Source organism: Vigna angularis, chromosome 1 (genome assembly GCF_016808095.1).
Source record: "Vigna angularis cultivar LongXiaoDou No.4 chromosome 1, ASM1680809v1, whole genome shotgun sequence".
Lineage (NCBI taxonomy): Eukaryota > Viridiplantae > Streptophyta > Magnoliopsida > Fabales > Fabaceae > Vigna > Vigna angularis.
Genome location: NC_068970.1, coordinates 30,696,504 through 30,708,623, shown reverse-complemented (window position 1 = coordinate 30,708,623; position 12,120 = coordinate 30,696,504). Strand labels below are relative to the sequence as shown.

General features: G+C 38.8%; 1 protein-coding gene across 1 annotated transcript; it reads right to left on the bottom strand.

The window, feature by feature from the left end:
• Positions 1–555: 555 nt before the first annotated feature.
• LOC128194124 (L-ascorbate oxidase homolog) lies at positions 556–2,488 on the bottom strand. The gene has a single exon (XM_052868924.1). The coding sequence runs from the start codon at positions 2,390–2,392 to the stop codon at positions 749–751; it is 1,644 nt and encodes a 547-aa protein (XP_052724884.1). The 5' UTR covers positions 2,393–2,488; the 3' UTR covers positions 556–748.
• Between the last annotated feature and the right edge of the window lie 9,632 nt (positions 2,489–12,120).

The following is a 12,120-nucleotide window of genomic DNA, read 5'->3' as shown; positions in this document are numbered from 1 at the left end:
ATCTTCATGACCAAGAAACTATATTGTGTTAAGCAAAGTGTTAGAGCACCGGTACATTGACACGCCTAGGTGTCAATGACATTCATTTGACACATGCTTTTAAAAAAACTTTACTTTTTTTCTTTTAAAATTATCCTATTATCTTTAATAAATATTTAAAAAAATGGAATCCATCCGTGTCATTTGAATGTAAAAAAAATGAGCGTGTCAAAGTATTTATTTTGAAAGTGTTATAGCCGCCTCTAATAATTGAAAAATAATATATAGTATTTTTATACCTTTTCTTAGTGTAACCAGTGTAGAAAAGTTTCCTTACTTACCATTTTGCTATTTTATAAAAAGTTTATTTTACACTAGTGGATGACACTAAGTCAGGAGTCTATCGATGATAACATCTTGGTTATCCCATTTTAGTGATTAATTCAGATAAGCTAAATTTATTTCAGAAATAATATATAATTGTATAGAAATTATATGTATATTGTAGATTTATTTGTTGAGTTATTTAAAAGTAGGTGATGGAAAAGAGAAAGGGAAGAAGAGTGGAAGGAAGCATGAAAGGAAGGAGTGTGAATATGTATTATTGATTTAGAAGTATAGGAAAGGGTTGATACATCAGTGACCAGAAAGATAAAATTAATTAACTACAAGGGCTAATCAATTAAGGAATATGTCGTGGATCGAAGAGTGTGATGATAAAGTGTTGAAGCGATCGACGAGGTGGCTCTGATTAAAGAAGAAACCAAGTTTAGGAAGAGTAAGGTGGTGGCTTAGGCATATCCTTGACTATGCCGCAAAGAAGCTGAGTATCTGGAAGGTTGTACTCATCCCTGAGGGACCTGTTTGGAGACAAAACGCTCACGTACAACTGCTGTCCCAGGTAACGATTCTCGCCAAGCTCCGACCTCAAGTTCCACATACCAGCATTGTCGAATGTCAACATGATAGCAGCCCAGGACTTGGGGAACACCTGAATGGTGTGTCTGCTCACAGCATCCAGAAGGTTGTAGTTCTTCCTCTTCTCCGGTGACCACTTCCCTGGCTCAATGGCGACGGCAAAGAAAGAGTAGCCATCCAAGTTGTAAGACTGGGGAACCTTTGTGGGGTTCTCGAAGATGATTTCGATGAAGTCACGGAAGTTTGCGTTGATGACGTTAGCAGCAAGGGTGAGGTCGCCGATGGGGGAAACGGGGTCGTCGGAGATGAGGTTGTACTGGAAAACCTTGTCGCTCACACCGTAGTACTCAGCGAGTTTGAGTGGGGTTTCATTGTCAAGGTGGGACACACCATTGAGTCCGTAGCGGAGTTTTCCACCGAACCTGCTGAGGGTGTTAACGAGCTTGATGGTGCGAGTGATATTGATCTGGCCGTAGTGGTAAGAGCCCTGAGGGTTGGGCCTGGCGGCGCTGGCGGTAAGGTTCCAACGGAAGGAGCGGAACTGATTGAGAGACCAAGCCCAGCCTTCGGGAGCTGGGGGAAGCTGAGGGGAGGCGGGGGCGACACCGTTGGAGTAACGGATGATGCGGGTGGCGCCGAGGGTCTTCTTGGTGAAGCGAGTGGAGGCGACCATGTAGTAGTCCTTGGGCTCCTTGTCGGCGGTTACGAGGACAGAGAAGCACTGTCCAACGTGAACGTCGAGGGAGTCGTAGATGTTCTGAACAACGTGTGAGCCTTCCATCTCGACGAGCTTCAAGGGATGACCTTGGATTCTGAAGTTGAGGGCGTCCTTGATCCCCACATTGCAGATTCTGTATTTGTAAGTCTTGCCGGGCTCCATGGTGTAAGCGGGCTCAAGACCACCGTTCTTGCCGTTGATATGGACTCCGCTGGGCCTGCCAATGCTACGTCCACTGTCCAAGAATTGGCTGAGGGTCTGGTGGGACTTGCCGTACCAGTCACCGATGAGGACCCAGAACTCGTCGGCGGGGTCAGCATAGGGAACTGGGATCAACAAGCGGCTGTAGATCCTCAAACCACCGAAGCCACCGACGGCGCGGTGCATGCCGATGGAGGGGTAGTAGAAGTAGCTGCCGATCTGGTCCTTAACTTGGAAGTGGTAGGTGTAGTTGGTACCTGGGAGGATGGGGCATTGGGCTCCCAAGGTGCCATCTTGCCATGAGTTCTTCCTGTGTTGGATACCGTGCCAGGTGAAGAGGAGGGGCTCGTCAAGGAAGTTAAAGACATTGACGACAATGTTGTTGTTACTGCTGCAGTTTATTTCTGGCCCTGGGAACAGGCCGTTGATGAGGATGCCCTGTTGTTCCACGCCCAATGGTGCAACAGTGCCGTAGGTGACGTTCCATGTGTAGAATATGTAAGGGTCTTCCCCACGCACTGATGCTGCCATCAAGCATGCCATCAAACCAATCACTAAACTTGATATCCGACCCATTTTTTTTTTCCTTTTTTGATTCAATTCAACCCTTTCCTATCTCCTTCCTTTGTTATTATTGGAAGAAGAAGGATTGTTATTGGCTTCTTGCTTTCATCTCCATCTTCACCTTCCCCTTTTATAACCCTTTCCTCCACTCTCTTTCCTCCTAACTTCTCTCTCCACTCCCTATAATTCCTTTCATTCCTCGTTCTTCGCTTTATTACACTTTTTCTTTGGATATCTTTAGCTCTTTGGTTTCCATCACAACAACGATTCCCCTTCTCTCGCAAATTCTATATGTAGCAAAACCTCTTTTAATTAAGGACCACGTTGACAACCAATTTTAACAACATTTTCACAAGTCAAAATATTATTGGACCATTTTAAATAAGGAAAACGTTTCTTCGACAACGCCAATTTGACAACAAATTAACAATTTGACAACAAATTAACAACGACACGTGGGATGCTCTCATTTGTTGTTTTAATTGCAATGTTGAAAAGGGCAAAAACTGATTTGGAGGGCATTTTTGGAATAACCTGTTCGCGCCCTAGTGAACCCATTGTCTTCACGAAACTGTCTCTCCAAGTTTTTCATTCGAAACTCTCGCTCCACCATACGAACTCCCAAACTTTGGCTCCACCATTGTGAACTCTGGCCACGAAACCGAGATCGTCTGTCTTCACCTCCAAGTATTGAAGTCCGCCATCGAAGTCCTTTGTCTCCGGCCGCCATTGAAGTGTTGGAACGAAGTGTATTGGAGGGGCAAGCAGTTTCTTATTTTCTCAAAAGGAGTGGTTTTTTGGCTGTCGTCGTTGTTCCTTGGTTGGTTGGGTTGACTGTTATTCGAAAGGTATTTTGTATGCCCTTGTTCGCTTTCGTATTTTGGAGATTTGACCATGGTTTTTTGTTGTCAAAGCCGTGTTTTCCCATTTATTCGTTTCGCCATTTATGTATGTGCTTGTTTCGTTTTCCCGTTTTTATTGTGAGTTAGATTGTGTAATGTATGTTTTAAAGATGAGTTAAGGATTCTTGAGTCCATGGTATGTTCACTTGCGTTTTGGAAGGAGTTTGAGTAATAGTAAGTTTATCAGCCTTTGCTAAGTCCCCTTATTAATGTTTTTTGCTATCGTAGGTGAATATTTGATAGACGCTATTATTAGAGTTCAAAATGGAATCCTCTAATAACAATGTAAGTAGACAGTCAACATGAATGTTTTCTTTGTTGTTTTGGAGAAGTGAATTGATTGTTATAAATTTGAACTGTTTTATAGTGGCGCCTTCGAGCTTGGATAGATACACTGTACATTGCCAACATGAATTCCTTACTGCCAGCGAGACATAACATGCGCATTTTACAAACTCCGTTTAAGTGGTGTTTAGAAATTGTAGGTCCTTTAGAGGTCAACCTAAAATTGTTGAAAAAGATGGTTCGTCGATGGGTTCCCCACCATCAATCGTTTAGAGTTAGCCAACATTTGGTGCCTTTCAATGTGCAGGATGTGTTCATGAGTTTAGGGTTAGGAGTAAGGGGTTTGGATGTTCCTTTTGATGAATCAGTTGTTGGTAAAGTTGGTGAATCCTTTAATTCAAAATCTACGAAATTGAAAGACCTCATAGATATGTTCAATGTGCTTGTAGCTAATGATGATATTGAGGTAGATGTGGTGTGTCGCTTGTATTTATTAGTTTGTTTTGTGGTGTTTCTTTTTCCTAGGAAGGCAAGATATGTTTCGAACATGCCTTGTTTAATCTTAGATGACTAAGATAGTTTGTCTACTTATGATTGGAGTAGTGTTGTACATACATATCTGGATCGATTGCTGATTCTTTGAGCATAAGTGGCAATGCTGTTGTTTTGCAGGTATGATTTATTGTGGTTGTTTGTTGTATTAAGTCAATCCATAGTAATAACTTATTTGATTAGTTTCATTGGTTTAACTGTAGCTTTGGGCATATGAACGGCTTGGTTTGCATGGTGATTGTTCTCGCAAGGAATTTCTGCGCGTTAGGCGATTTTGTTCGTTGAATTATACAACCAAAAAAATAGATGTTTTGTTTAGGACTGGCGAGGTAAATAACTTTGTTATGAACTTATGTTGTTATTTGTTATGATTTTTGCTGTTGTTATGTGATTGTTGTATATTTTTTGTCATTTTTAAAGGTACATTTTGATTGTTACCTCAGTGACAATGATTGTCTAAATCCCGTCATACGTCGTGCTTTCAATTTGGATGAGGGAGTAAGGCCTCAAGGTTCTAAGTGTGAAGAAGTACCAATTGAAAATGAATATGATGAAAATTGGCTATCAGCCGCTGAGGAAAAACTTAGAACAAACAATCTCAAGATAAGAAAACTTAGAGATGAAATTGTGGCTGTTAGGTAGGTACTTGGTGATCGTCGCAAGTTTCGAAAGGTGGAACAATCTCCTTCAGGTCATGACGAACATGAACAACTTGTAGATGAAGAACATGAACAACCTGTAGATGAAGAACATGAACAACCTGCAGATGAAGCACATGAACAACCTGTAGATGAAGAACCTTCTTCTATAACTATTGTAGAAGAAGAACGAGTAGCCCCTAACCATCTACCACTTTTCACTGACATTGGCGATGGTGTTCATGATGGCGAAGGAGATGTCGTTGTAGAACCATTTCGTTCAGGTGATGAAGCTGTTGGTGATGTTGAAGACCAGGGTAATGAAGGAGATGCACATGGAGATGAACAAAATGAACAAGTTGCAGATGAAGAAGCAACTTCTACAACGGTTGTAGAAGAAGAAAGAGTAGCCGGTGACCATCCAATAGTTGTCATTGACGTTGGCGATGGTGTTGATGATGGTGAAGTAGATGTGGATGTAGAACCCTTGAATGTAGTGCCTTTGTGTTCTTTTGTTGGGGATCCAAGAACAGTGGTCGATTTAGATATGTTGTACAACGCAGTTACGCGAAGAGACACTCCACAGAGGTTAGAACACAATAATTTATTTTACTTTATTGTTATTGGTACCTTATTTTATGGTGAATGATGCAAAGTACCTGATTTATTAATGTTGCTTTTTCAGGTATGTGTCTGAAATTATGTCTCAACTCTTGACCACAACTGAATGTAGCTCTTTTATGTCTCAATTATGTTCAGATTAATTAGGGGCATCTCATTCGAAACAAGATGAAAAGGGCTACCAGGGACAACGCCCAACTACCATATCCCCATCTAATGATGACATTCATGGAACACTTTGATGTGCCTACAGAAACTGATCCTTTTACCCAAGTTAAGAACAAACAGAGGATTGGTTTGGAAGTTCTATCATCATTTGGTTATCACAAAATTCATGAAGGAATTTGGGTTCCCAAAGTTGACGTTGGGAATGTAGAAGAACAAGTAGGGGTTGAAGAAGAAGAAGTTGGTAATGAAGAACATGAAGTCCGAGAGCCCTCTCAAAATCCACAACAAACCTCTTCTCAAACATTGAGTGAAGTCATCAAACAAATACAAGAACTCCGGACTTTCGTCGCCCATAGATTTGACACAATTGAAAATCGTGTTGGAGTCCTTTAGGAAGAAGTAATCACTACAAAAAAGAAGGGCATTACCGAAGGCCAGAAGCCCTCGGAAACAGCCCAAAACCGTCGGTAAAATGTAATTACCGAAGGCTTATCGACGGCCAAAGAGCCCTCAGTAAATCCCTTGTCGCTAACATTTACCGAGGGCTTTTGCCCTTTGGTAATTACTGATGAAAAATTTATGAACATCGAAAAACGGCGCCACAAACTTGTTTAACAATCGGCAAGTGTGATCGAATCGTTTCAAGTAATAAACTCGGTAAGACCAAGTATCGTTCTCCCAAAGGACTCACGGCCTAGTTTAGTTATGTGATTCGTTGATTATTTAAGACTTAAGAACGAAATAAGTGGAGTTTAATATGCAAAACAGAAAATAAACATGTATGCATGAATTTGATCAATGGCTAAAACAAAATACAAACACTTCAATGGAATATATGGATGAGTATGTTGTTGGGGTTATCAATTTCATCTTATCCACTCTCATATACTTTAGGAATTCAGCATTCTTTTCATCATTGTTAATGCCACTCTCTAAATTACCTTGCAAGAAGGCCTATCCCTAATTACGAGTTCATACGATTCCTAGCATTCCTAATAATTAGTTCTTTTAGTACAGGAGCTTAACGGCAACCAATATACTATTGGGAGAAATTCCCCGGATCTAGACTTCCCCGTACGTTCCCGTATCGACAAAATCAATAATCATGCATTGAATGAGTTAAACAAAGCAAGCATTGAGCAAAGAGGAAAAACCCTAACTAATGATGAAAGAAAGCATAGGTCTTAAATATAAGATGTAAAAACAAATTCCATATATGAGAGTTTCACAAGACTACATTGATTCCCCAACAACAATACAAGGTTTAGTTCACCATATTCATGGTGAAACTAGATGAATAATAATGAAAGAATGAAAGATAAAACCCTAGAAAGGTGAAGAGGTAGCCTAAGCATCCAAGATCCTCCTTCAAAGGGGTGGAAGAGAGAGTGTTTGCTTCGTCCCAGCCAAAGATACAAACCCTAGGACGTCCTAAAGCTTATATACTATTCTAAAATTACAGAAAATTTAGGCCCAAGTGATGCATCAAGGAGGATGCATAGGATCAGATCCGTGAGATTGGAGGAAGCAACCAGCTCTGCTGCAACTGAAGAATCAATGGAACAATCAAGAAAAGCTTGGTGCAGTGCTGGATCAGTTGTAACCGAGAAGGCTCTCTGTTTTGGTTGGACTGAGTGAAATGTATGTAGCGGATTGAAGTGATTATGGTGAGGTGAAATGGAAGTTTGCTTGAGGGAATGGTAGACTATCTCAGGCGGCTTCCACAATGGAAGAAGATAGCAATGGAAAAGCAAGCAAGTAGAGATGACTTTCGGATGAGAGAAAATTGCAAAGTGCAGAATTCATCTTCTATATATTTCCAAAAGTGAAATACATGCTTAGCCCAGGAGATTATATAGCTAAATCTCAAGTCCAGGCAATGCTTATGCATGTGAGGTAAGTAGATCCATACAATACGGATCAAATGCCACCTCACCCACATGTGCAAAGTGTGATGGATTTCTAGAAGCCATATTATTCACGTGGCTTATTACATAGGCGCATAAGGGGAATTAAAATAAGCTAATACTAGGCCATCACCACAACAATGGCCGCCACCACAACAATGGCAGCAACAACCCTCTCTATCAGAAAGTTTGGATGACACCCTTCAACGATTTTTGAAAAATTCTGACTCTATTCAGAAAAGCATTGAAGCATCATGTAAAAGGATGGAGATGCACCTTCGTTACATTAGTCAGAGATTGAACGTTAAGGTTAATACTGAAGTTAACCCTAAGGAGGAAGGCCAAGCCATTGTCATTGAAAGTGACAAGACTTTTGACGAGAACAAAATAGGGAGAGATGAGGAAAAGATAGAGAGAAAAGAAAAAGAAGCATTGAGTGAGAAAGATAAAGATGAAGAAAAATAAAAAGAAGTGGTTGAGAGAGAAGAGAGAAAGAAAATTTGTGTGAAAATAAAAAAATTGAAAAGAAAAAGAAAAGGGAAGAAAAAAATAAGAGAAAAGAAAAAGAGAAGATTTAGGGAGAGAAAAAGGAAGAAAAAGAGAAGATTTAGGGAGAGAAAAAGGAAGAAAAAGAAGATGAGAGGAAAGAAGAAGGAATCATATGAAAAACCCTTTCGTCTTCCAAAGAAGTATCATAGGAAGGAAAAGAAATTTAAGTGCTTAATGGAAATCTTCAAGAAATTGGAGATTAAAGTTCCTATGATTGAGACATTGCAACAGGTTCCTGGTTTGATCAAATTCCTGAAGAAGTTCAGTAGAAAGAAGAAAAAGAAGATGGAACATGAGCTTTATTGGGTCAAGCTAGTGACGTTAAAAGAGCGCTTGCTGGGAGGCAACCCAATGATTTAAGAACTCTTTAATTTTTGGTTTGGTGATGTAATTTTGAACTTTTGGGTATTTTTGTTTTTGTTATAAGTTTGTTACAGGGTTTACATCTACTGATGGATGTTAGGCGGAAGAGTATCTACTGAAGGATTCTATGTTTGTACACACCTACTGATGGGTGTTGGTAAGAAAGATTTGCATCTACTGAAGGGTGCTGGAGGATTTTGGGTCAGGCTCGTGACGTTAAACAAGCGCTACCTGGGAGGCAACCGAGTTGATTGATTTTATTTGTATTGTTTGTTTTGATTCTGCTTTTGTTGCATGATAGGGATTGAATGTTTGAGTGATTTGAGACCTTAATTGCAGGGAGCCAGTTAGGGGTATGTTTAGGACGCATTTAGGTTAAGCTAAGGAGAAGGAGAGCACTTCCCGTAAGTGTCGTTGAGCGGCAAACTACCGCTGAGCGGTAGTGTCGCAGACTGGGCTTAGGTTGCCCCTTAGCGGAACCCGAGCCCATTAGGGTATTTTTATACCCTAAGTTGCGCCTTAGTTTCTCTTTTCATATTCTTCTCTACACACACACTCCTACATACTTTTCCAAGGTTTTCTACAACTTTTCCCTCATCCCTTTTGAGAAAATCTCTTTTCCACTCACTTTCTCACTTGTTGTCCATCTAAGTTTGGGGTTGGGAGAGAGCATCATTGATGGGGATGAGTTTTTCAAAGCACTAGAGCAGGATTTGTTTTATCATTCATTTTTTTTTAGAATAGGGTTTGATGTACTCAATTGGAAACATTATCTGTTATGGTGGTTTGCTTATGATTGTTGTTTGATAAGTAATGCCTGATGATGCTTTGATATTGATTGATGTTGAGATGTGCACATACAGGTGGTTCACAAGCTTTGTGAACAAATGCAAGTTATTGTGATCGTGATTGTGATATTAAGCAGGATGTGTATGTCAAATGTGAATGAGCTTATATGTGAGGTTTTGACCTCCAGAGTTTGTGAGAATGAATGCTATTACTTTGGGAAGCATGAATAACTTTGCCCAGGTTTTCTATGGTTGAATTACTTGCTTCTTTGCATCAATTGATCAAGGCCGTTTGTTGGTAGCCCTTATATTAGCCAAGTTGCATGAAATAAGCCACAAAAGAGAACACTATGTGTTCTATCATTTGAACCCTTAGCCTTGAACATAAATTTAAAACCCTTGTTGAAAGCTTTACCTTGAGTTAAGTAGAAAATATTTTGTGGTATTGACAAATGTTCAAGTTTGGGGTTGTTGGAAAATAGAAAAAGAATTTGAAAGCATTGAGCTAAGAGCTAAGAATTAAGTATGTGAAAAGAGAAAGAAAAAGAGAAAGAAAAGAAAAGAAAAAGCAAAGCTCAATGCAAAGGAAAGTTGGGAAAAGTAAGAATGATTGTGTTTATATGATTCTCTTAACTCAAGGGTTTTGTGATCTAGAAAAACCAATTTTCTTGTTAGCCCAGTCACATTATAAGCCATTGAAAAAGTCCTTGTGATGATGCATGCGTGTGAATTTATTTGATTGTGGTTAAATGAAAGGCAAAGTCAATTCATGTGACGTTGTGATAGTAGAGCGAATGAGTGATTACCTTTTATACACTTGTATTTGAGTGAAACACTTTACCTAGTGAGGAAAGATTCCATGAGCACATGAACATCTTTGCTTAGTTGATTGATCATTCATGAAAAATAGCATTTGTTGGATATTAAGTGATTTTGTGAACACCCAAAGCATGTGTATGTCTTGATTGAAGTTTTTGTCATGAGCTTAATTGAAGTTTTTACTTATCTTGAAAAGAGCATTTTTGAATGGAGTAAACCATTGTACAGATTGGTAGAAGATTGAGTTACATCTTGTTTGCTTGAGGACAAGCAAAGTTCTAAGTTTGGGGTTGTGATAACAGTTGAAAAACTGTTATTTTCATGCTTAAAATTGATACTAAAAGCAACCTTTAACACTTAGAAACTAGCTTGAAATCATGCTTTTGGTCATATTTTTAGAAATAAGAGAGCTGGACAGGTTTATGCTTGATTTTAGTGTTTTATGTAGGTTTTAAGGTGAATTTGGTGAAAGAAGTGAAGAAGGATAGAGATGGAATAAGAAAAGACATCAAAAAGTGCAAAAGGAGAAGTCGCAATTACCGCTCAGCGGCAGTTTACCGCTGAGCGGCACTCAGGAACCCACGTTGGCTCTGCTGAGGGGTGAAAAGGTCGCTGAGGGGAGGAAAACAACTCACGCACTTACCGCTGAGCGGTAGTTTACCGCTGAGCGGCACTATTTTGGGCTTGGGCCTAATTTTCTGTAATTTTACGAATAGCATATAAGCTTTAGGTGTTCCTAGGGTTTGTATCTTTGGCTGGGACGAAGCAAACACTCTCTTTTCCACCCCTTGAAGGAAGATCTGGGATGCTCAGGCTACCTCTTCACCTTTCTAGGCTTTTATCTTGCATTCTTTCATTATTGTTCATCTAGTTTCACCATGAATATGGTGAACTAAACTTTGTATTGTTGTTGGGGAATCAATGTAGTCTTGTGAAACTCTCATATATGGAATTTGTTTTAACATCTTACTTTAAGACTTATGCTTTCTTTCATCATTAGTTAGGGTTTTTCCTCTTTGCTTAATGCTTGCTTTGTTTAACTCATTCATTGCCATGATTATTGATTTTGTCGATATGGGAACGTACGGGGAAATCTAGATCCGGGGAATTTCTCCCAATAGCATATTGGTTGCCTTTAAGCTTCTGCACTTAAGAATTAAATACTAGGAATGCTAGGAATTGTATGAACTCGTAATTAAGGATAGGTCTTCTTGCAAGGTGATTTAGAGAGTGGCATTAGCATTGATGAAAAGAATGATGAATTCCTAAAGTATATGAGAGTGGATAAGATGAAATTGATAACCCCAACAACATACTCATCCATATAATTCATTACGTGTTTGTTTTACTCTTTTTGCCATTGATCAAACTCATGCATACATGTTTAATTATTGTCTTTTGCATTAAAAATCTAAAATCAATTGTTTACAAGTCTTAAATAATCAACAAATCATATAGCTAACTAGGCCGTGAGTCCTTTGGGAAAACGATACTTGGTCTTACCTAGTTTTATTACTTGATACGATTCGGTCACACTTGCCGAGGGTTAAACATGTTTGTGGCGCCGTTTTTTGGTGTTCATAAATTTGTCATCAGCAGTCCCTCATTGGCTGCATCATGTTTTAGTCAAGGCAGATCAATAGTTAAATGGCATGTCATTCACTGATTGCACAACTAGACATTTGGTCGTTAACGATTTAAACGGCGTTTGCAAAAAGGACTAAATTGAACACAAATTATGATATTTAGGACTACATTGAACATTTTAAAATAATTAGGACAATTTCGAATAAAACTAACAAAAATTGGGACCAACAATGATATTATGCCTAATTATAATAAAGTAATTTAACACTTAAATGTAATAATTAGTTTAATTTATAGAAGTATATTTTAATCAATAAAAAGTTTAAAAAATATTTGTGTGATTAAATATTTATTTATAATAATTATATATATTTTTATATCCCAAACTTGGAGAGTAACTAAAAGGCCTTAAAACTTAAAAAAATTTCGCAATCATAATTAAAATATTGAAATTAATCTAACATAATTGAAAATACCGAATTCAAAATCATTCTAAAGTGTAAATTTGATTTCAAAAACTCAATTTGATTTCAAAACACTCATACAACCTCTTATTCATGA

Excerpts from the sequence above, each read along its gene's own strand:
- LOC128194124 (XM_052868924.1), bottom strand. The coding sequence starts at position 2,392 with ATGGGTCGGATATCAAGTTTAGTGATTGGTTTGATGGCATGCTTGATG.